Source organism: Lynx canadensis, chromosome X (assembly GCF_007474595.2).
Source record: "Lynx canadensis isolate LIC74 chromosome X, mLynCan4.pri.v2, whole genome shotgun sequence".
Taxonomy (NCBI): Eukaryota; Metazoa; Chordata; class Mammalia; order Carnivora; family Felidae; genus Lynx; species Lynx canadensis.
In genome coordinates, this window is record NC_044321.2 from 86,431,954 (window position 1) to 86,457,099 (window position 25,146).

At 37.3% G+C, this 25,146-nt stretch overlaps 1 protein-coding gene across 2 annotated transcripts in view; it reads left to right on the top strand.

Moving 5' to 3' along the window:
* Positions 1-25,146, top strand: part of COL4A5 (collagen type IV alpha 5 chain) — a 243,941-nt gene that overhangs the window by 180,076 nt on the left and 38,719 nt on the right. For both annotated transcript variants that reach the window (XM_030305778.1, XM_030305781.1), the window contains exons 30-36: positions 509-622; positions 5,710-5,877; positions 6,770-6,859; positions 7,584-7,733; positions 9,503-9,601; positions 17,151-17,240; positions 17,661-17,800. In XM_030305778.1, the coding sequence (XP_030161638.1) occupies positions 509-622; positions 5,710-5,877; positions 6,770-6,859; positions 7,584-7,733; positions 9,503-9,601; positions 17,151-17,240; positions 17,661-17,800 (851 nt within the window). The remainder of the gene's footprint in view (positions 1-508; positions 623-5,709; positions 5,878-6,769; positions 6,860-7,583; positions 7,734-9,502; positions 9,602-17,150; positions 17,241-17,660; positions 17,801-25,146) is intronic.

Sequence of the window (25,146 nt, forward strand, 5' to 3'; positions counted from 1 at the left end):
AAACTAAGAGAGACAGAAGACAGAGGGACAGTGAAGTTTCTATGGTCAAAGTATTTTACTGATGATGGGACAGGCTTTAGCTTGTTTATGGGGACAGGGCCCAAGTTAACAAATAAAAAGATGTTAAAGGTTACCTACCTTAAAAAAGCAACTTGAAAATGTATTTTATACTTGTAGATACTTACCCAAACTTATAGATACTTATAGATGAGTTGCAGACAAAAGAAATGTGTGGTTTGTAATCTTATGTATTATTTTGTGAAGTTGATTTTAAGTATTGAAGTTGAGTGCTCAGCATAGGTTAAATTATAAGTCTGTAACTTTTAATGCATTTCCTGTTATCTTCTGTGAGTACTTCTGCGTACTTTTCTTGCTCTATGATTGGTTAGCTTTTCAAGATCCCTGCTTACTATGATGTGCCTTTTCACATGGGTGTTGTGGTTCCTAATGACTAGTGACTCAGCTACGTTGTTGTTTTTAATATTTAAACTATATTTATTTCTTAAAGGTGATATTGGGCCAAATGGACAACCTGGGCCAATGGGACCTCCTGGGCTTCCAGGGATAGGTGTTCAGGGACCGCCAGGGCCACCAGGGATTCCTGGACCAGTAGGCCAACCTGGTAAGATTGGAGTAAATAAATGTGCATTTTGTAGCACTCATTATTAGAGGTTGGTTAGCTCATTAGTAAAGTACAACCTATGTAACAGTTTTCCAGAAAACAGATTTTAGTAACATGTCTACTTGTATAATATTATAAAACTGAAAAAGTATAGATCACAGCATAAGAGCTACTTTAATCCCATATTTTCCCTTCCTGTTCATTTAAAATTGATCTATTGACAATAATACAGTTTAACATTGCAGTATGTTGCCACAGCATACAGTCATTAAGCTAGTGGCAGTCTTGGAATCACAGAGCTAAGAACGTCTAGTGCTGATTATTTCAGATCTGAGTAGCTGTACAGAATTAATAGACCTTTGTGGAATCTCTTAACATTTCTTTGCACATTTAACATTCTGTTAAAAATATATTTTAGGCATTCTCATTTTTTTTTCTTTTTTTAAATTAAACAAGTGTGTTGAATTTTTCCCCCTTTGCCCCTAAATCAGCAGTTGCTTTGCAACTCATAAGCTCTCTAAACTTTTTTTAAATTGTTTTTTTAAAGTTTTTTACTGTTTGTTTATTTTTGAGAGACAGAGCGCAAGTGGGGAAGGGAAAGAGAGAGGGAGACAGAATCTGAAGCACGCTCCAGGCTCCGAGCTGTCAGCATAGAGCCTGGCATGGGGCTCAAACTCACAAACCATGAGATCAGGACCTGAGCTGAAGTCTGACACTTAACCCACTGAGCCACCCAGGCGCCCCTAAACTTTTTTTATATACATAGGCAAAACAAGTTTTGTCAGCTGGTAACCTGATAAAGAATCAGATTGTTCCTCTACGTTTGTGTGAGAGCTTACTTGAGTTTTGTGGATTCTGAGCCATCTGGTTATGCACAGTAAGGGCCACTCTTGAGCCAGTATGTTACTGTAAAGCAATGTAATAATTCCTGAAGTTAAAACAAATATGAAAAACTTAATCATTCCTTAACTTACATGAATATGTCAGATGATTTACATGAATATGTTCAGATGTACATACATTGATTTTGAAACAGTAGAAATATATTTTCTGCTCTTAAATGACAATAGATATTTTGTTAATTATTATGTTAAAATCTAGAAACACCAATTAACAATATAAAAAGCCTGGAAGTAAAGGTTATTTTAGCTTATTTCCTGTTTAAATATTTTATTTTATGGTACATTGTACCTTTTTTTTAATGGCCCGTAACATGTCACTACTACTGACTTAAAAATAAGAAAACTTACAGTGTTGCTTTGAACCAGGTTGTTCAAACCAGGTTGTTGTAGCTGCTTCAACACTTATGAAAAAACCATTCTGCTCAACTAACGCAGCAAAAGGATCTTGAGAAAAAACAATTTTTAGGTTTGGTCATTATAGTCTTGGCCTGCTGTTCCACAAAGATAGCTAAAATGAATTTATCATTTCTGTTGTGTTTTGTCATTTCTTTTATTTCCCAAAATTGCATGAGGTTTTGGAAGCATTCTGAATTCTTAAATCACAGCTAAACAAGAGTGGAAATACTACTGTTAATAACAAGCTGAACAAAATAAGAATACATCTATTTGTGGCTTATGCTTTCTCAAATTTAGCTAATACTCTAAATGTTTCATTCTTCCAATGTTCTCTGCTTTTTAACTTATGGATATATAGGTATATTAATTTATAAAGTCTACATAGAACAGGCAGGGGAAAAGTAATGTTGCTGATTTAATCTCATCTCTTTCTTCTGTAAATACATGCTTTGCCATAGAAGTCAAGATCTTAACTAATATGGTTCAACAAATGAAGTTAATAGCAACTGTCATGAAAATGTGTTGAATGCACTCTTATTAATATAGATATGTTATCAAATCACAGATTTTTTTTTACTATAGGATAGACCACATTTTATATTTAATACTAGCCACATATACTCACTTTTTATATAAATTTATTTATATCACCAAAGCAGAAAATTATCTTAGCCCATTTCAAAAACATTGTAATTTCTGTTCATACATCTCAATGAAAGGGTGATCAGGAAGGCTGTTACTTATATTTTGATACACCTGACTTACACTGCATGGCTAAAATTCTAGCTACCAATGTTTTCTAATAAGCTTATTTAATATACTTGCTGTGTTTCATTTTGCAGTAGAAAAAATGCAAAATATTCTATATTGTCATCTGCCCAGTATAAAATGTTTGCATTATGCTTTTCAAGCATTTTTGACTCCAGCGTTCTGCTGTAATTTAATTAAACTTTACTATTTGTCATTCTCCTTTCCAAGGCAGGATACACAGTTTAATGCATGTTTATAAATTAAGGAACTGTTGAATTATCAATTCCTCATTTGACAGCAGGGAAATTAAAGAAAAAAGTGCCAAAGGATAACCAAAATGCTTTCATTCCATGCCCTACTCATCCACGCAGAAATGGAAATTGTTGATTCTTATTATTTGATCTGGCTATTAGCTAGGAGATCGCTGCTTTAGTGAATATTTTAGAGGTCAGTTAGATATACTCAATTCCATGTTCACATATGATACCCTAACCTGAGCCAAATATATTATAATGCTTGCCTGGCCTCAGGAAAAAGTACATAACTGAATCAGTTCAACTTCATTGCTACTAATGTGAAACAAAGAAACAAGGAATTAGTCATGTCATTTCATAGATGAAGTTTCCTAACATATTTTCATCTATGAAGTTTTCTAACTTTTTTTCATCTATCAAACCCTTGGTTAGCATATGTGTGTGTGTGTGTGTGTGTGTGTGTGTGTGTGTGTGTGTGTAAAGTTCTCACAGATAATGTGTTTTTGAATTTTTCCCCTTTTTTCAGTAACTGGTTCCATTTAGCTGCCAATAAATTAAGAGCATCTGTATACCCCTCATGCACTTACCCCTTATAGATATAGCCATATAATTCCTATTATTATATAGGGATGAATTTATCATTTCTGTTGTGTTTTGTCATTTCTTTTATTTCATCATCTTAATTCTTGATCTTACTAGGATGCCTATTTCTGACAATATTCATGAAAAAGATCTATGCTATGAAAAGTACAGCATAATATCTGTTACTACTACAAATAACAGTAAAAAAAATCTTTGCTAGTACATGCGGGTTTGTTTAATCATAGTCATCCACTAATTATTATTGAGTTCTCTGTACCTAAGCTGTTATAGTATAAAATAAAATTCAGTTTTAAATTCTAACTTATCTTTAGGAGCTTAAGTTCCAAAAGGGTTATTCAAAGCAATATAAGGATCAGAGATAAAAATGTAAAGCTGATTTTCATCAAAGAGGATGTAAATTTAAAAAAAATAAAAAATAAATAAAACAAGTAATAAAAATAAATAAAATAAATAAAATGATACCTTAAAAAAGAGAGCATTACTTTTTGTGAATGTAAATATTTTAGTGTGTCTCTGTTGGCAAATACATTTCATTTAAAGATGCTATATGAGCATCTTAATGAATGCCTAAAGTAAGTTTCTTTACTCATTACTAATATATGATAGTCATGAATCAGTATCTAATAACTTCTACTTGTAGACGTTTTTGTTCTCATCTTAACATGCTTAGCTTTGTCTCCTAACCTAATCAATCTCTTGGCAACTTGCTTCTGCCTGGGTAGTTCATCTTGCTACTAAACTGTAACTCCTGCCTCTTGAACTTCAGGCCTACCAGGTACTGTAGTTCTTTCTCAAAAGCTGGATCTTAAAGTAAAGCTTTAAACCTGAAAAACAAACAAGATTTCTCCAGACTTAAGTCTTTGGTTTCTTTTCATTCTTTTGTGGAGCATATTTCAAAGGACAAATTATTTATCTCAAAACCTCAGCTGTCAAAAACTAGTTGGAATATAACAATAAGCAGCAATCCATATAGAGCTATAATAGTGCTCATTTTTAGGTATCATCATACTTCACAAATACAATAATATAAAATCTCTCTCCCATTTTTATAGTATCTTTTTTATGAAATGACAGCATTGGAACCATCACCACTGTGCCAACTAAACGGAATTCTCTAATCTTCGAAGTGAATTTTATTGCTTTAAGGACATGCTGGTATATGACACCAAACAGATCTTAAAATCCTAGCATCTTGCTCTATTATAAAAATAATTGTCTATGAACCTTCAACAATAGAATTAGGTCTTATTGTTGAAGGGACCCTTGGAATGGTCACCTGGCTCAGCCTCTAGCTTCCAGTCAGTTGTATCCCCAGATGTAGATCAACAATATTAAGTGACTCACTAAGTCACATAGCTGATAGGTATTGGAGCGGGAACTTGCTCTGTGTTTGTAGAGTAATGATTTTCCCTATGTTCTAAGCATCTTGCGTCTTGGAGTAGTTCAGTCTTACAAAACTTACTAAGGTTAAGCATTTTTTCAATGTCATATTTTTTCTGTAAAATCCTGGTTGGAATACTGGGAAACAAAATTTAACAACAAAATTTTATGGTAATGTATTATTAAAACAACATGTAAAATGAGGTTAAAATAAAGTCAAAAAGGTCCATGCAATGGGCTTACTCAGTAATTAGTCATTCTTATGGATTATGGAAATATAGCCCAATAATCCATAGTACCTTAGAACAATGCAAATCCAAATGCAGTCAACGGACCAATGTCAAATCACAAACTGCTTGTTACCAGTCTGCATTGGAATTAAAAGAAACTGAGAGTAAGCATTTAGAAACTTTTATAGCAATTTGACAGTGTAATTGTAGTTGTTGAATTCAATAGCCGAAGGTAGACATGTATTATGTATGTCTTTGGTTTTTTTTATTTTAGTTCTTTTAGTCATTTTACAGTATTTTATGAAAAATATTAGTCCAGGATGGACCAAGAATTAAGAAAAGATTCATCCTTCACCAAAAATAATTTGAGAAGCACTTTCATAGAGAAATGTACCTGAAAATCCTGAAGTTTGATTGTTAGGTCATTTTATGTGCATGATAGCAAAAGAATCTCTGACTCACTGTTGGGTTTATTATAGAAAGGAGTCTGTCACTTGTTTGCTAGAAAAATGATCAGACACATCTCTTAAAACTACTTCAAAACTGGTTAATATTGGTGTTGTATTAACTAGGCTTACATGGAATACCAGGAGAGAAGGGAGATCCAGGACCTCCTGGGTTTGATGTTCTAGGACCCCCTGGTGAGAGAGGCAGTCCAGGAATTCCTGGAGCACCTGGTCCTATGGGACCCTCAGGATCACCAGGGATTCCAGGAAAAGCAGGTGCCTCTGGATTTCCAGGTAATTTATTTAAAGTTTTCTCTGGTTTGGATTCAGGAAATTAAAACTCTTATGATTCCGTTATATTATTCCTTTGTTGTACTTTTCTGGATTGACCTAGTCCTTAAGGAAAAGTGTTAAATGTCTTTTCAAGAGACTCACTTTGTTATTTACATCATACTTTTTCTCTGGGAGATTTCTTGTTACATATTGCTGTATAGAAAATGACCCCAGAATTTAATGGTTTAATTCAACCTTTTTTATTTTGTTCAAGATTTTGTGAGTCAGGAATTAAGGCATGATTTGAATGGGGTCATTTATCTCTGATCCAGATGGCATCAACTGGAGCGGTTGGGATGAAGGATCTACTTCCAGAATGGCATTTCTCTGACACCTGACTGTTCCTTGGCCTCTTCACATGTCTCTGATTATCCATAATGTTTCTTCACATGGCTTAGGATTGTTATATTATGATAAAGTCAGGGTAGTTGCTCTCCTTCTAAAGGCAGCTGGCTTCCAAACAAGAGAATCCCCCAAACCAAAACCGAGTGTTCCAAGAGCCCCAGGTGAAAGCCACAAGACTTCTTATGATCTAGCTTTGGGATTCACAATGTCACTTAGTCAAGGACAAGGCAGAGTCAGCCCAAATTCAAGGGGAGAAGGCTACACAAGGGTGTGTATACTGGTAAGTGTTGTGCATTGTGAGGCCATCTTTGGAGATAAGTAACCACAGTGAGTCTTCATATTCATAGGTATTGGCAATAGTGGTCACTATGGTTACAACAGTTGAAAAGGGGTAAGACTTAGTGCCTTCCCTCCAACCCTCAGGTCTTCCAGTTGCCATCTTAAAACTTACCTTTTATCTTTCCAAGGTCAAGGAAAGGTAAAAGTTAATTATTTATATTCTTCAAAGGTGCCAAAGGTGAAATGGGTATGATGGGACCTCCAGGCCCACCAGGACCTTTGGGAATTCCTGGCAGGAGTGGTGTTCCTGGTCTCAAAGGTAATATTCAGAGTTGGTGGCAGATGCATGTAAGAGAGAAAATTTAACATCTTTTATGTCAATACAAAACATTTTTATTTGACTGCTTTAAAATGAGCAATGCTTGTTTGTATATTCTTTTTTAAGTTTTTAAATGTTTATTTCTTTATTTATTTTGAGAGACAGCGTGTGTGCATGCAAGTGGGAGAGGGGCAGAGAGAGAGAGAGAGAGAGAGAGAGAGAGAGAGAGAATCTCAAGCAGGCTCAATGCTATCATTGCAGAGCCCAATGCAGGGCTCGATCCCATGAGAACCATGAAATCATGACCTGAGCCAAAATCGAGTCAGATGCTCAACCGGCTGAGCCACCCAGGTGCCCCACTTGTGTTTGTTTGTATGTGACATGGCATTTAAATAAGTTCTGTTTTCAATGTGGTGGCATGTATAATTTGGATACCGTGAAATGTGGTAAATGCTCAGCTCAAAATAACAAAATATAGGTATTAAATTTTGATTTTTTTTACAATTCCTATAATTGTCAAAGAACCCCAGAAAATATATGAAGTGCTATTTGAGTATAAAAATGTGTGTGAATTCAAGTTATTCATAGACAATAACCATGGCGTGTAAGTGTTTTGGATGGTCAGTGACCTACCAAACTGTGGAACATATGAATAATCTTTATATGCATTAATCTTGGAAGGATGAATCTGATCTGTTGTCCTCCACACACATGTCGGTTTTAGGTGATAATGGTTTGCAGGGTCAGCCAGGACCTCCTGGCCCTGTAGGAGAAAAAGGTGGTAAAGGAGAGCCTGGCCTTCCAGGCCCTCCTGGACCAATGGATCCAGATCTGCTGGGCTCAAAAGGAGAGAAGGGGGACCCTGGATTACCAGGTGAGTGAATGTATTTATTTGTGAATGTGTTTACTGGTATATCTGAAGTTTAATTTTTAATAGCATGAAAAGTGACTTGTAGCATAGGAGTCACCAACAAAAGGCACTTAGATGTATCAAATTTTGGTAATGAAAATTTTCACCTGATTTGTACTATTTCAGTGATCAACTTTTATTTAAGTATTTTCTTTGTAGTTTAATCTATCACAAACTATGAAGTCTTAAAATAGATTTAAGGCAGTCACCTTCAGGCTTTCCAGAAAGTAGTATAGGATGTGGTTGAGAGAAATGGATATATGGCCAGAATCACTTGGAAAACAGATTTCAGTGCTTAGGAAATTTGCTGGGCCTTTAATTTTTTTTCCCATGAAGCCAGATGGGAATGAGTGATACATTGTTGCCCTGCAGTGTTTTGATATCCATATCATACTTGGCTCTAAATGCAGTTCATTGTTATTCTGCCATGGAAGAATAAGTATTAGACTATGAAGAGCCAATCTCAGCCCTGGGGGAAGTTGCTGAAAGTAGGTTTAGGGAACAACTGTGTTACTATTGTTATTTTACTAGAAACAAATAAGAAGTATAACATTTATGTTTTATTTATTTATTTTTTTTAATGTTTATTCATTTTTGAGAGACAAAGTGCGAGTGGGGGAAGGGCAGGGAGAGAGAGGGAGACACAGAATCTAAAACAGGCTCCAGGCTCTGAGCTGACAACACAGAGCCCGACGTGGGGCTCAAACTCACAGACAGCAAGATCATGACATGAGCTGAAGTCGGATGCTTAACCAACTGAGCTACCCAGGCACCCCAACATTGATTTTTTAAATACAAAATTCTTTTTTCGTTTTACAAAACTGTAACATATAACAAGGCATCAGAACATGTAGATAAGCATGAATCAAATAAAGTACTTACAATCTAATCTATATAGAATAGCCTTTCAAAAAAACATGGAACTTTAAAACTAGCTGTGTTTATTTGCAGCTTATAGTAAAGTTTGTGGCCCTTTTTGGTTCGTAAACGTTAATATTGTTTGTGTGTGTGTGTGTGTGTGTGTGTGTGTGTGTGTACACAGATAGTATGTTTCCCTATGAGCAGGACTTGGTGGGATTTTTTCTCAAAAAAGAGTTTAAGACATTACTATAGTTTTGTATGTTGTCAGAAAAGAGGCAGGGCTGCCTCATTTTTTGTATTGCTAAAATGAGATATCTTTCTTGAATGACTCCTTATAAGACTTCTCTTTCAATTATGCCTTCTGTAAAATAAGAAGCAGTAAACTCTATTATAATATAATACGGCTATTAAAGATAGTTGTAGAATCTAAGAGATAGTCTAAAGATAACTTGCTCCAGTTCCTTCATTTTACAGTGTAAGAAACTGAGGCCCAAAGAGGAAAGTGACTTCAGTAATGAGTGCGTTGAATTTCTTAATGATAGCTCAATAAAAAGTGGAGGAGTTTAATATGTGTCCAGTGCTATTTGGTTCATGCTGTATCAGAATATCATGGGTTCCTGTATTTCATTCATAGTTCAGAATTTGGGTTGCTTGCCTTGTCAAATTATTTTTATGGTTAAGATTCTTTAAAATTTTATTATAGTTAAATTCTAGTTAGTTAACATATAGTGTAATATTGATTTCAGGAGACTGTATTGATTCATCACTTACATAGAACACCCGGTGCTCATCCTAACAGGTGCCTTTCTTAATACCCATCACCCATTTAGCCCATAAACTTAACTTGTCTTCCCTCTACTCATCCTTGGAAGGTATTCCTGGAGTTTCGGGTCCAAAAGGTTACCAGGGTTTGCCTGGAGACCCAGGGCAACCTGGACTGACTGGACAACCTGGATTACCAGGACCATCAGGTAAGTATGATAGACCACCTGTAGCAATGTAATGACTGATCTCAAACCCTAGAAAAATTTTATGTATTTATCATATGCGATGATGTTTTGGATCTTTTCATCACAAGATGCTTGGGTAACTACTGAGATTTGGAGCTCTTTTTTTAGCAAAAATGTTGCCATTGGGCCCAAGCATCAACTGACAAGATTTGTAGAATAATTTTGGCTCAATTTCTTCTTTTTGAGGCAGTGAGGATGTATAGAGAATCAGAAGTATATCTAAATAAGGTGCTGTGTTTTATTTATGTACGTTGCAACATATGTAAATGAGACAGTTATCTGATAGGCGCTGAGAAATTTACCTTTTTTTTAGTTTTTGCCTTCAGACAAGTCAATCATTAAACCATGTAAAGGTGGCTGCTGATTCTATTTTTTAAAGTCTCTAGGGATGAAAATTTTACAACCTACCTTGCTAGTCTGTTTCAGCATGAATCACCCTCAGAGGCCACATGGATTTTTTCCTTATTTCTAATAAAACTCTTTTTTGCTGCTTCTTTTATTTATTTATTTATTTATTTATTTATTTATTTATTTTTCAATATATGAAATGTGTTGTCAAATTGGTTTCCATACAACACTCAGTGCTCATCCCAAAAGGTGCCCTCCTCAATACCCATCACCCACCCTCCCCTCCCTCCCACCCCCCATCAACCCTCAGTTTGTTCTCAGTTTTTAACAGTCTCTTATGCTTTGGCTCTCTTCCACTCTAACCTCTTTTTTTTTTTTTTCCTTCCCCTCCCCCATGGGTTTCTGTTAAGTTTCTCAGGATCCACATAAGAGTGAAACCATATGGTATCTGTCTTTCTCTGTATGGCTTATTTCACTTAGCATCACACTCTCCAGTTCCATCCACGTCGCTACAAAAGGCCATATTTCATTCTTTCTCATTGCCACGTAGTATTCCATTGTGTATACAAACCACAATTTCTTTATCCATTCATCAGTTGATGGACATTTAGGCTCTTTCCATAATTTGGCTATTGTTGAGAGTGCTGCTATACACATTGGGGTACAAGTGCCCCTATGCATCAGTACTCCTGTGTCCCTTGGGTAAATTCCTAGCAGTGCTATTGCTGGGTCATAGGGTAGGTCTATTTTTAATTTTCTGGGGAACCTCCACACTGCTTTCCAGAGTGGCTGCACCAATTTGCATTGCCACCAACAGTGCAAGAAGGTTCCCGTTTCTCCACATCCTCTCCAGCATCTACAGTCTCCTGATTTGTTCATTTTGGTCACTCTGACTGGCGTGAGGTGATATCTGAGCATGGTTTTGATTTGTATTTCCCTGATGAGGAGCGACGTTGAACATCTTTTCATGTGCCTGTTGGCCATCTGGATGTCTTCTTTAGAGAAGTGTCTATTCATGTTTTCTGCCCATTTCTTCACTGGGTTATTTGTTTTTCGGGTGTGGAGTTTGGTGAGCTCTTTATAGATTTTGGATACTAGCCCTTTGTCCGATATGTCATTTGCAAATATCTTTTCCCATTCCGTTGGTTGCCTTTTGGTTTTGTTGGTTGTTTCCTTTGCTGTGCAGAAGCTTTTTATCTTCATAAGCTCCCAGTAATTCACTTTTGCTTTTAATTCCCTTGCCTTTGGGGATGTGTCGAGTAAGAGATTGCTACGGCTGAGGTCAGAGAGGGCTTTTCCTGCTTTCTCCTCTAGGGTTTTGATGGTTTCCTGTCTCACATTCAGGTCCTTTATCCATTTTGAGTTTATATTTTTGAATGGTGTGAGAAAGTGGTCTAGTTTCAACCTTCTGCATGTTGCTGTCCAGTTCTCCCAGCACCATTTGTTAAAGAGACTGTCATTTTTCCATTGGATGTTCTTTCCTGCTTTGTCAAAGATTAGTTGGCCATACGTTTGTGGGTCTAGTTCTGGGGTTTCTATTCTATTCCATTGGTCTATGTGTCTGTTGTTGTGCCAATACCATGCTGTCTTGATGATTACAGCTTTGTAGTAGAGGCTAAAGTCTGGGATTGTGATGCCTCCTGCTTTGGTCTTCTTCTTCAGAATTACTTTAGCTATTCAGGGCCTTTTGTGGTTCCATATGAATTTTAGGATTGCTTGTTCTAGTTTCGAGAAGAATGCTGGTGCAATTTTGATTGGGATTGCATTGAATGTGTAGATAGCTTTGGGTAGTATTGACATTTTGACAATATTTATTCTTCCAATCCATGAGCAGGGAATGTCTTTCCATTTCTTTATATCTTCTTCAATTACCTTCATAAGCTTTCTATAGTTTTCAGCATACAGATCTTTTACATCTTTGGTTAGATTTATTCCTAGGTATTTTATGCTTCTTGGTGCAATTGTGAATGGGATCATTTTCTTTATTTGTCTTTCTGTTGCTTCATTGTTAGTGTATAAGAATGCAACTGATTTCTGGACATTGATTTTGTATCCTGCAACTTTGCTAAATTCATGTATCAGTTCTAGCAGACTTCTGGTGGAGTCTATCGGATTTTCCATATATAATATCATGTCATCTGCAAAAAGTGAAAGCTTGACTTCATCTTTGCCAATTTGGATGCCTTTGATTTCCTTTTGTTGTCTGATTGCTGATGCTAGAACTTCCAACACTATGTTAAACAACAGCGGTGAGAGTGAACATCCCTGTCGTGTCCCTGATCTCAGGGAAAAAGCTCTCAGTTTTTCCTCATTTAGGATGATGTTAGCTGTGGGCTTTTCATAAATGGCTTTTATGATGTTTAAGTATGTTCCTTCTACCCCGACTTTCTGAAGGGTTACAAAACGGTGCTGAATTTTGTCAAATGCCTTTTCTGCATTGATTGACAGAATCATATGGTTCTTCTCTTTTCTTTTATTAATGTGATGTATCACGTTGATTGATTTGCGAATGCTAAACCAGCCCTGCATCCCAGGAATGAATCCCACTTGATCATGGTGAATAATTCTTTTTATATGCTGTTGAATTCGATTTGCTAGTATCTTTTTGAGAATTTTTGCATTCATATTCATCAGGGATATTGGCCTGTAGTTCTCTTTTTTTACTGGGTCTCTGTCTGGCTTAGGAATCAAAGTAATATTGGCTTCCTAGAATGAGTCTGGAAGTTTTCCTTCCCTTTCTGTTTTCTGGAATAGCTTGAGAAGGATAGGTATTATCTCTGCTTTAAACGTCTGGTAGAACTCCCCTGGGAAGTCATCTGGTCCTGGACTCTTATTTGTTGGGAGATTTTTGATAACTGATTCAATTTCTTCGCTGGTTATGGGTCTGCTCAAGCTTTCTATTTCCTCCTGTTTGAGTTTTGGAAGTGTGTGGGTGCTTAGGAATTTGTCCATTTCTTCCAGGTTGTCCAGTTTGTTGGCATATAATTGTTCATAGTATTCCCTGATGATAGTTTGTATCTCTGAGGGATTGGTTGTAATAGTTCCATTTTCATTCATGATTTTATCTATTTGGGTCATCTCCCTTTTCTTTTTGAGAAGCCTGGCTAGAGGTTTGTCAATTTTGTTAATTTTTTCAAAAAACCAACTCTTGGTTTCGTTGATCTGCTCTACAGTTTTTTTAGATTCTATATTGTGTATTTCTGCTCTGATCTTTATTATTTCTCTTCTTCTGCTGGGTTTAGGCTGCCTTTGCTGTTCTGCTTCTATTTCCTTTAGGTGTGCTGTTAGATTTTGTATTTGGGATTTTTCTTGTTTCTTGAGATAGGCCTGGATGGCGATGTATTTTCCTCTCAGGACTGCCTTTGCTGCATCCCAAAGCGTTTGGATTGTTGTATTTTCATTTTCGTTTGTTTCCATATATTTTTTTTTTAATTTTTTTTTTCAACGTTTATTTATTTTTGGGAGAGAGAGACAGAGCATGAACGGGGGAGGGGCAGAGAGAGAGGGAGACACAGAATCGGAAGCAGGCTCCAGGCTCTGAGCCATCAGCCCAGAGCCCGATGCGGGGCTCGAACTCACGGACCGCGAGATCGTGACCTGGCTGAAGTCGGACGCTTAACCGACTGCGCCACCCAGGCGCCCCGTGTTTCCATATATTTTTTAATTTCTTCTCTAATTGCCTGGTTGACCCACTCATTCTTTAGTAGGGTGTTCTTTAACCTCCATGCTTTTGGAGGTTTTCCAGACTTTTTCCTGTGGTTGATTTCAAGCTTCATAGCATTGTGGTCTGAAAGTATGCATGGTATAATTTCAATTCTTGTAAACTTATGAAGGGATGTTTTGTGACCCAGTATATGATCTATCTTGGAGAATGTTCCATGTGCACTCGAGAAGAAAGTATATTCTGTTGCTTTGGGATGCAGAGTTCTAAATACATCTGTCAAGTCCATCTGATCCAATGTATCATTCAGGGCCCTTGTTTCTTTATTGACCGTGTGTAGATGATCTATCCATTTCTGTAAGTGGAGTGTTTAAGTCCCCTGCAATTACCACATTCTTATCAATAAGGTTGCTTATGTTTATGAGTAATTGTTTTATATATTTGGGGGCTCCGGTATTCGGCGCATAGACATTTATAATTGTTAGCTCTTCCTGATGGATAGACCCTGTAATTATTATATAATGCCCTTCTTCATCTCTTGTTACAGCCTTTAATTTAAGGTCTAGTTTGTCTGATATAAGTATGGCTACTCCAGCTTTCTTTTGACTTCCAGTAGCATGATAAATAGTTCTCCATCCCCTCACTCTGAATCTAAAGGTGTCCTCAGGTCTAAAATGAGTCTCTTGTAGACAGCAAATAGATGGGTCTTGTTTTTTTATCCATTCTGATACCCTGTGTCTTTTCGTTGGCACATTTAGTCCATTTACATTCAGTGTTATTATAGAAAGATACGGGTTTAGAGTCATTGTGATGTCTGTATGTTTTATGCTTGTAGCGATGTCTCTGGTACTTTGTCTCACAGGATCCCCCTTAGGATCTCTTGTAGGGCTGGTTTAGTGGTGACAATTCCTTCAGTTTTTGTTTGTTTGGGAAGACCTTTATCTCTCTTTCTATTCTAAATGACAGACTTGCTGGATTAAGGGTTCTCGGCTGCATTTTTTTTCTGTTCATTACATGGAAGATCTCCTGCCATTCCTTTCTGAACTGCCAAGTTTCAGAAGAGAGATCAGCCACGAGTCTTCTAGGTCTCCCTTTATATGTGAGGGCACGTTTATCCCTCGCTGCTTTCAGAATTTTCTCTTTATCCTTGTATTTTGCCAGTTTCACTCTGATATGTCATGCAGAAGATCGATTCAAGTTCCGTCTGAAGGGAGTTCTCTGTGCCTCTTGGATTTCAGTGCCTTTTTCCTTCCCCAGTTCAGGGAAGTTCTCAGATATTATTTCTTCAAGTACTCCTTCAGCAGCTTTCCCTCTCTCTTCCTCCTCTGGAATACCAATTATGCGTAGATTATTTCTCTTTAGTGCATCACTTAGTTCTCTAATTTCAACTCATACTCCTGGATTTTTTTTATCTCTCTTTTTCTCAGCTTCCTCTTTTTCCATAATTTTATCTTCTCGTTCACCTATTCTCTCCTCTGCCTCTTCAGTCCGAGCCGTGGTCATTTCCATTTTATTTTGCAGCTCGTTTATAGAATTTTTTAAGCTCTTCCTGACTATTCCTTAGTCCCTTGATCTCTGTAGCAATAGATTCTCTGCTGTCCTCTATACTGTTTTCAAGCCCAGCGATTAATTTTATGACTATTATTCTAAATTCACCTTCTGTTATATTACTTAAATCCTTTTTGATCTGTTTGTTAGCTGTTGTTATTTCCTGGAGATTCTTTTGAGGGGAATTCTTCCGTTTGGTCATTTTGGAGTGGTGCGGACCTGCAGGGCACTTCCCCTGTGCTGTCTTGAATAGCTGGAGTTGGTGGGCGGGCCGCAGTCAGACCTGATGTCTGCCCCCAGCCCACTGCTGGGGCCACGGTCAAACTGGTGTGTACCTTCTCTTCCCCTATTCTAGGGGTGGGTGGGATTCATTGTGGCCCGTCTGGGCTACTTGCACACTGCCAGGCTTGTGGTGCTGGGGATCTGGCATATTAGCTGGGGTGGATAGGCAAGGTGCATGGGAGGGGCAGGCTTAGCTCACTTCTCCTTTGGTGATCCGCTTTGGGAGGGGCCCTGTGGCAGCGGGAGGGGGTCAGACCCGCTGCCACCAGAGGGATGGATCCACAGAGCACAGCGTTCGGTTTTTGCCGGGTGCAAGTAAGTTCCCTGGCAGGAACTGGTTCCCTTTGGGATTTTGGCAGGGGGATGGGCGAGGGAGATGGCACTGGGGAGCGCCTTTGTACCCCACCAAACTGAGCTCTGTCATCCTGGGGCTCAGCAACTCTTCCTCCCATTGTCCTCCAGCCTTCCTGCTTTCTGAGCAGAGCTGTTAACTTATAACCTTCCAGATGTTAAGTCCCGCTCGTTGTCGAACACACTCCGTCTGGGCCCTCTGCTTTTGCAAGCCAGGCTCGTGGTGAGCCGCCCCTCTGCCCCGGCTCCCTCCCGCCGGTCTGTGGAGCACACACCGCCTCTCCGCCCTTCCTACCCTCTTCCGTGGGCCTCTTGTCTGCACTTGGCTCCAGAGACTCCGTTCTGCTAGTCTTCTGGCAGTTTTCTGGGTTATTTAGGCAGGTGTAGGTGGAATCTAAGTGATCAGCAGGACGCGCGGTGAGCCCAGCATCCTCCTACGCCACCATCTTCCCTCTATCCAGCCCTCTCTTGCTGCTTCTTAAACCACTTTATTTAGTTAGGCTCCTAAGGAATTAAGATCAGCTAGTCTCCATCCTCATAAGCGTCCTTCACGTCAGTTATTCTGCTCTAGACTCTACTACGTTGCCTTAATATAGTTGGAAAGAGAAATTCTCTTCCTTTCTATTCTTCACGTCTTCTGCATTCTCTTCCCTGAGTTGGAAGTCAGTGTGGAAGAAAAAAAGAAAAGAAAAAATGTTTAAGGCAACATTGTGGTCCTTAGAAAATACCTAGGTAACACCACACAGCTTAGGCACCTAAGCTCTAGGAAGAATGTCTAACACAGCAGCCAGGGCTGTTTGAGGTGACAGTATAGTACTTCTCCGTCAATCTTCATCTATCCCTGGCCTCATGAACTGGGAATATATCATAACAGGATACCACTTTCCATTTGCCAGTTTCATAATATCAGACTTACATGGGAAAGCCACTTCTGAATCTTTTAAAAGCAGACTCATATTGGATTTATCTGTGATAAATACAGTAAGGGTAGTTACACACATACAACAAATAGAACTTCGTTTCCAATTGGAAATGTTTTAGGGCAAGACACCAGATGTCCTGGTAAAATTTTTGCATTTTTAAGACTAATTTGTATTAGGAGACCTCTATCACCATGATTATATTGTAATATGTTCCCAAGGAGATTTCCTAGGTATCTCTTGCCTGTTTTATGCTGAGTTAGATCTGTGGAACTTAATCATGTATTGAGATTTGATCCATCCAATCCCATGCTTGCATTATAATTACTTCCCACTCCAAGAAACCAGGCAACTTCAATATTGGTGACTTATCTTAATTTAACCAATTTGACTTTTCTAGGTCCCAAAGGTAACCCTGGTCTCCCTGGGAAGCCAGGACTTACAGGACCTCCTGGACTTAAAGGAAGCATTGGTGATATGGGTTTTCCAGGTGAGTGATGGCAGTCTCCCAAATATTTAATCCCATCAATGGAAGATGGCTTTGGAAAATTTGTTATCAAAATAGAGTCTGGTTGTGGATAAAATCAAACTGAGGCAATAACTAAGGTAATCCGTGGATAGAACTCTTCCATCACACAAATATTTGAAGTGGGAATTAATGGACAGGGTTTTAGAAACATTAAGAGTAAGAATCGACAAACATATATCTTTTCTCTAGCTGTACCCTTTTCACATAAACTTCCTTGAAAAGTAGGCTTTTAAATGATCCTAGTTATAAAGGATTATTTTTAACTCAGAATTTGCAGAGTTCTTTTTAAAAAAATCTTTTCCCTTGGTCATATGCATCATAGATATGCCATAAATAAAGAATATTTTGTAAAAAAAAATGCATGTTACATGTGTTCAACAGGACCTCAGGGTGTGAAAGGGTCTCCTGGACCTCCTGGAGTTCCTGGACAACCTGGCTCCCCAGGATTACCTGGACAGAAAGGAGAAAAAGGTGATCCTGGTATTTCAGGCATTGGTCTTCCAGGTCTTCCTGGCCCAAAGGTAATTCTACTCCATGCATATGCCTGAGCAGATGTGATTTTTTTAAAGTACTGTGCTCATTCCTAATTCTTCATTAAACAAACTATAGAATGACATGGTATATTCTAGAAATTCATTCCTTCTGTTTTCTCTTATATTGTAAGGAGATACTTGTAGGGTTTGTAGCCAATCCAAAAAGAGGGGGAGACATTCTGATTTCTTTGTTTTCCCTCTATCTTAATCTCTGAGTATATTTCAGTAAACCAAAGGCGTATTTTTTCCTTTTTAGTGACAGAATTGTTGATCTGTATCCTAATATTATTATAAAGTAATATGAAGAGACTTATATAAACAAAGTAACTTATGCAATTAATGAAAGTGCTGTAGTATTCCTAACTGCATATCAGAGGTAGTTCTCTTAAAACAGTTTTACATGCCCCTCTGTGCCCCTAGTCAGTGTGAAAACTTTGGTAGTGTTTCTCCACCAATCAAATTTAGGATGTGTTTTAAAATCATTAGACTCAGCAAATATTTGATAACTGCTTAATTCCATGTAAAAAGGTGACAGGTCCTACTCATTTGGGGAAGTACTTTTTAGCCAGGAGAGATGCATACATTGTCTATTATATATATTACAGATGTTTTCTCCTAGTCAATTGTTTGTGTTATAATATTGTTTAATCATTCAGTCAGACTACAAAGCTAGGAAGTATTAGAAAAAGAATGGTGTTACTAAACTTGCATGGAATTAATGAAAATTCCCACTGAGATATGAATTTACTGAATAATGTTTTTTTTTCCTTTTAAGCTGTCCTTTTTATTTTTTAATTTTTTAAAAAAAATTCTTATTTTTAATTTTAATTCCAGTATGATTACATACAATGTTATATTGGTTTCAGGTGTACAGTGTAGTGATTCAACACTTCCATACAACACCCCATGCTCATCACAAATGCCCTCCTTAATCCCTGTCACCTATTTAACCCATCCCCCCACCCACATCCTTTATGGTAAACATCTGGTTGTTCTTTATATTTAAAAGTCTGTTTCTTGCTTTGTCTCTTTTTTGTTGTTGTTGTTCAATGATTTTACTCATGTGGAATTTGATCATTTCTTTTTAACAGTATACAAAAAGATTTTAGTTTGTGTAGTCAATCAACTTATTGTAAGAGATAATCAAGAGAAATCTCTGCACATTAACTATAGATTACCAGTGTAAAGTCTACTGAAAGGATTCTGAATTTTTCTGTTCTATTTAAATTTTACCAGCAATACATGACAACATTAAAAAAGGAATAATAATACAGACATGTCAAGGTAAAAGTGAAAATCTCCTTCATAACATATATTCTTTATTCCATTCCCTTCCCTATAGAAATCCACTGATAATAGTGTGTAAATTTGAATCCCTTGCTATACATTTTTTATGTATATATACAAAATTTTGTTTTGTTTTTTCTACATATATTGTATGTGTGTAGAATTATAGAATACATCCTATCCTATATTTGCTTTATCATTTATATCTTTTAATCTTTCTTTTTTAATATATATTAGACAATTTTCGTTGTCATTGTACATTATTTTTAATATTTGCATGATATTCTGTTGTTGCAAGTAATATCATAATGAATATTCTTAGACATATCTGTGGACATGTGTATAATTAGTTATACTGTATAGATTCCTGAAAGTGTCTAGGTCAAAACATAAGTACATCTAGATTTTTGTCTTATAAAGTTTTGTATTAATAGTAACCAATAAACTTGATTTTAAAAATCAAGCAGTATGAAACAATGTGAAACAAGAAGGCCTTTTCCCACACATATACATACCTCAAATTCATAGTTCTTACTATTTTTAATAGTTGTTCACAAAAGACTTTTTAAAATTCTTTTTAATGTCTATTTATTCTTGAGAGAGAGAGAGAGAGAGAGAGAGAGAGAGAGACAGAGAGTGAGCAGCAGAGGGCCAGAGAGAGAGGGAGGCACAGATTCTGAAGCAGGCTCCAGCTTCTGAGCTGTCAGCACAGAGCCCAACATGGGCTTTAACTCACTAACTGCAAGATCATGACCTGAGCCAAAGTCAGACCCTCAACCAACTGAGCCACCCAGGTTCCCCCAGAAAAGACATTTTATGCACATGTAAGCATGTATGTATGATAGGTATTTCATCAATTTTATTTTATTTTATTTTTTAAAATATTTTTAATGTTTGTTTATTTTGGGAAGAGAGAGAGACAGACAGTGTGAGTGGGGGAGGGGCAGAGAGAGTAGGAGAGGGCAGAGAGAGCAGGAGACACAGAATCCGAAGCAGGCTCCAGGCTCCGAGCTGTCAGCACAGAGCCTGATGCAGGGCTCAAACTTACGGACTGTGAGATCATGACCTGAGCCCAAGTTGTATGCTCAACCGACAGAGCCATCCAGGCGCCCCAGTATTTTATCAATTTAAAACTCAATTTTTTATATTCAAAATCTCTGATATTGAGGTGCATCTTACAATGGAAAGCATCTTACAATTATAATTGGAAGCATTTTTCTTCAGTTACTGATTCATGAAATGATGCTGCATCTTCCAAATACAGGTATCTTATATTTTTATTTACACCAAAAAAAATTCATACTATATATCTGCTCTGGACGTAGCTATCATAACTTAGTAAATTTTAGCAAACTGTCTTTATTAGCCCATAAATAAATGCCTCATTATTTTTCATAATTATATAATATTTTGCCTGTGGGTTAACCATAAATAGTTTAACCTATTATGAATACTGAATTGTTTCTATATATTCATGATTAGAAACATATGTTGCTCTGAAGATTCTTACCCATGTCTCACATACATATCTTAAGATTATTTGGTAAATATTACCACAGAATAAATTCTAACTAGAGTTGTGGGAACTCATCATATATATATGCCTTTGTAATGTTGATAGTTACTGACTAATTTTTTCTTAAATATCACTACTGCTTTACACTGTCTTGATCAGTGTAAGAAATTTTCTATTTTCTCTTCATTTTACAAATATTGGGTACTATCAGTCATTCTAATTTTGTTAGTTTAAAAGGTGAAAAGTGGAGTATCATTGTTGAAATTTGAATTTTCTTAATTAGAAATGAGATTTCTTATGCTTATATCTCCTCTACAAATTGTCTATTCATGTTCTTTCGTCATTTTTGGGAAAGGATTTGGTTGTATATTTCCTATTGATTTCTACAAGTACTTTATAACGATGCATCCATTGTCTATTATATGTGTTGCAAATATTTTCTCCCAGTCATTTGTTTGTCTTATAACCTTGTTTACTGTTCATTTATCATGTAGAGTTTAAAATTTTTACATAGGCAAATGTTATACTCATTTATTGGTTCATTCATTCAAAAAATACCTATTGAGTGTATATGAGGTGCCAGGTACTGTTTTAGGTGCTGGAGATAGAAAATGAATGAACCAAACTCACTGCCTGCATGGAGCTGACATCTATTCAATAAACAAATGAGTTATTCAATAAACAAATGAGTGTGTTAGAAGGTATGGCAAAAGTTAAGTGAGGCTTAGGTATAGGAATTGCTGAGAATTTTTACATTTTGAAATAGAGTAGTAAGGGAAAACTGCTCTAATAACAATTGATCAAGTGACATGCAGTGAGGGAATGAGTCATTCGAAGACCCTGAGGTGGGAGTGTACCTGACATGTCTGAGGTACATAAACGTGACTAGAATGGATTAAGCAGAGTGAGTGAGGTGAAACTAAGTAGGTGATGAGATTAGGTGGGTAATGGGAGATAGATTATCTAGAGCCCTTGTGGATCATAGTAAGGGATTTTACTACTGAATGAAATGGGGAGTGACTGGAAGGAGTAACATGATTGTACTTAAATTTAAAAATATATCATAGCTCCTATTTTGGAACCAGATCACAGAGGAATAAGGATGAAAACAGACCAGTTATAACACTATTTAAATAATACAGACCTGATATCTTGATGGTTTGGATCCAGGGCAAGCCAGAAAGATTTGCTTATGTAATATGGGAGGAGAGAGATCATGGATGACTCTAAAGTTTTTTTCCTAAGGTACTGGAACAATGGAGTTGCTACATACTGAGACAGGAGAGATGTGGGGAAAGAGATTTAGTGGGAAAGATCAGAAGCATAATCTTCTAATTGTTATAAAAACTCCTATATCCTAATATTATAAAAATAGACCTATGTCTTTCTTCTATACTGCATGATTTTGTTCTTTAATCTTTAATCCATTGGCTTTTTCCATATGTTGTATGAGGTGAGAAGTAGCTTCATTTTTTTCCAAATTAGATATCCAGATAACCCAACTCCATTTGTTTGGAGTAAAGTCTCCATTCTTTACTCATTGATTTGAAATTCCATTTAAATTTTTTTCTAAATGTTTTCCTATATATTTTTTGCTGGGCTGAGCAAATGTTAACATTTATATAATGAAATCGAATTACCATAACTTGTCTCAGAAATTATAATGAATATTAGCAGAAAAACATGTTTCAGTTGGCAAATGTCCATAGTATATTCAACTCTTCAAGCAAGAGGCTAACTTTTAGTTTCTTTCTCTATGCAGCCTTCAAGCAAATTCTAAACTAAATTTGGATACTTGCAGAGCTGATAAAACAAAGAAATCATGTATTTGAAGTAGCCTGTTGTTATTTTATCATATAATGGTGACACACTGAAAAATAAGATTTTATAGCTCATTTCAACTAGATGCAGGCAGTCCTTTGCACAGTTCTGATATGCACAAATTTGTTGCCACAATTTATTTAAATGACATGAGTCCACAACAACATGGTTCAAACTCAAGCTAGCATGGTATGTTAGCTTTTCAATCCATCAATCTATAAATCACTATATAAATAACAGTTATATATCATGATCAGTGAACAATTATTTCACTTCTTTCAAATTGAATCAGTCATTAATCACTGTGAATCTGATATTCCCTTAATGCCCTGGTAGCAAAGCATGTAGTTGTGTTGCCTTTTTGCCTCTCATTGATAAACCAATGTGAAATTTTAAAAAGACGGATACTCAAAGGAGAAAATTAACCAACAGAAATGAAAGTGTAGCAAAAAAAAAAAAATGGAAAATGGCAACACTGGAATGTTGACACTGACACCATTGACAGATTTTAGACTTTAGAGGTTAGAGACTTTAGAGGTGTAGACAAGGAAGTTTGTGAAAGAAAACTTAGCAATATATGACTTTTCTCTTTACATGTATAACTTACATGAAGAGATATTTTAAAGTTGTGAGAAAAGTTTTTAAAGGTCATGGAGCAATCATATTTTTCTCATTAATTATGAAGACCTCTTTACGTGGTTTCAGCTTGCATCTTCATTTTTGTTGTTCCATACTATTGTGCAAAGTGAGTAGTGCCTATGTTATAAAGAAAGAGTAGAATTAACATTTTAGGAGACATAATAGTATTATTGGGGGATGGCAAGCATAAGAAAGAATTCTATAATTAGTGAGTTGCTAAGAAACAAGGATAGTGGTGGGGCAGTACAAGATGGAGGCATAAGAAGATCCTGAACATACCTCTTCTCATGGACAAAACAAATCTATAGCTACATAGAGAACACTTAATTCCCTCTGAAAAATACCTGAAAACTAACTGAACAGCTTTTTTCACAACAAATAGTAAAAGGGCCACATAGTGGTTAGCAGAGGCAGAGATACTGACTCATCCAAAACCCTACCCCTGCTATGATGACCCACAATCAGAAGGGATCCCACAAATCTGGAGCTAATCCCTGAGGAATGAGGGATTCATGCCCCACATCAAGCATGCTAACCCCTGGGGCCTGTAACAGGGAGACAATCCTGCAAAACATCTGGCTTTGAAGATCAAAGGAGCTTACATCCAAAGGGCCGTTGGGAACTGAAACACCTTTCTTAAAGAGCTTGCATGCAAACTCACTCACCTTAGGAACCAGTGAAAAGGCAACAGTTTGAAAAATGTCTACACTATATGTGAAGGAGATTCATTTGCTAGTATTAAAACATCTGCCAGAGGGGCAGGAGCACGTTGGACCTCTCTCTAGGGTTGGAAGTGCTGGCAGTCACCATTTTTGTACTCTCCCTCTACGTTGATAGTGCTGGCAAGTGTGACCTAGCCTTGCACTCTCCCATTACCCCACTAAAGATGGCTGGCAAGCACCAGCCCTAGATTCTCCTTCATCCCTGCAAAAGTCAAGAGTGACATGCCAGTTCTGTGCTCTTCAGTGGCCCGCACAAAAACCTGCAGGTGCACGCAGTCCATACTGGGGTCACTCCATAGTCATCTGGCTCTGGTGGCCAGGGGGCATGAATTCCTGAATCCCACAAAACTAATAATCAGACAGTTCTTGGCATGCTACCATCACCAGGGGCCTACACAGACAGCAGACTAAACCAAACCCCCAGTCTGTCTGTGAAAAGGGACTTGCCTTGGAGCTTCAGCCTGAGGGGCAGACTTAAAGTTTGCCGTACACGTGGGGGCACCTGGGTGGCTCAGTCAGTTAGGCGTCTGACTTCAGCTCAGGTCATGATCTCGCAGTTCGTGAGTTCAAGCCCCGCGTCGGGCTCTGTGCTGACAGCTCAGAGCCTGGAGCCTGCTTCAGATTCTGTATCTCCCTCTCTCTCTCTGCCCTCCTCTGCCCCCCCCCCTCTCAAAAATAAAATAAATGTTAAAAAAAAAAAGTTTGTCATACATCTGGAGGCTACAAGTGTGCTCTCAGGGAATGTAGGCTGAGGATACCATCTTTGCATTCTTCCTCAGCCTTGCTACAGTTTGCTGGTACCTCCCAGAAAGGAACTGATACATTTGCCCAAAGCCCTGATTTTTGCAACACCTCCAATTCCACCTGGTCTGCAGGCCAGCAGGGTTTACTATTGTGATATCACAGGACTATATATATTTGCGTACTTTTAAAGCTTCTGCCTGAGGATATGGCTGCCAATCAGCCTGAAACTAGGTGCTGACTTGAGATTCCTCCCTTTAGAACACTGAGAGGTCTTGGCACACCATCAGCAGCCAGTACATGTCAAGAGTAAATTTGGCTGCTTAGACAGTTACAAAGGTTTGAGAGACAACAAAGAACAATGGCTAAGGTTGACCAATAAATTGAATCTTTTACACAAGGCTACTCCTTCAAGACCAGGAGAAGTAGCTGTTTTGCTGAAGAATACAATAACGGAATTGAAAAATATACATACAGGAAGGGTGGAAGAGCAGACTACATGAAGCACAATAAAGTGATCTAGAAGACAGGGCAGTGGAACTCACCCAAACAGAACATCAAAAAAGGAAAAAAAAATATACTGAAAAGTAAAGATGGCTTAAGGGAAT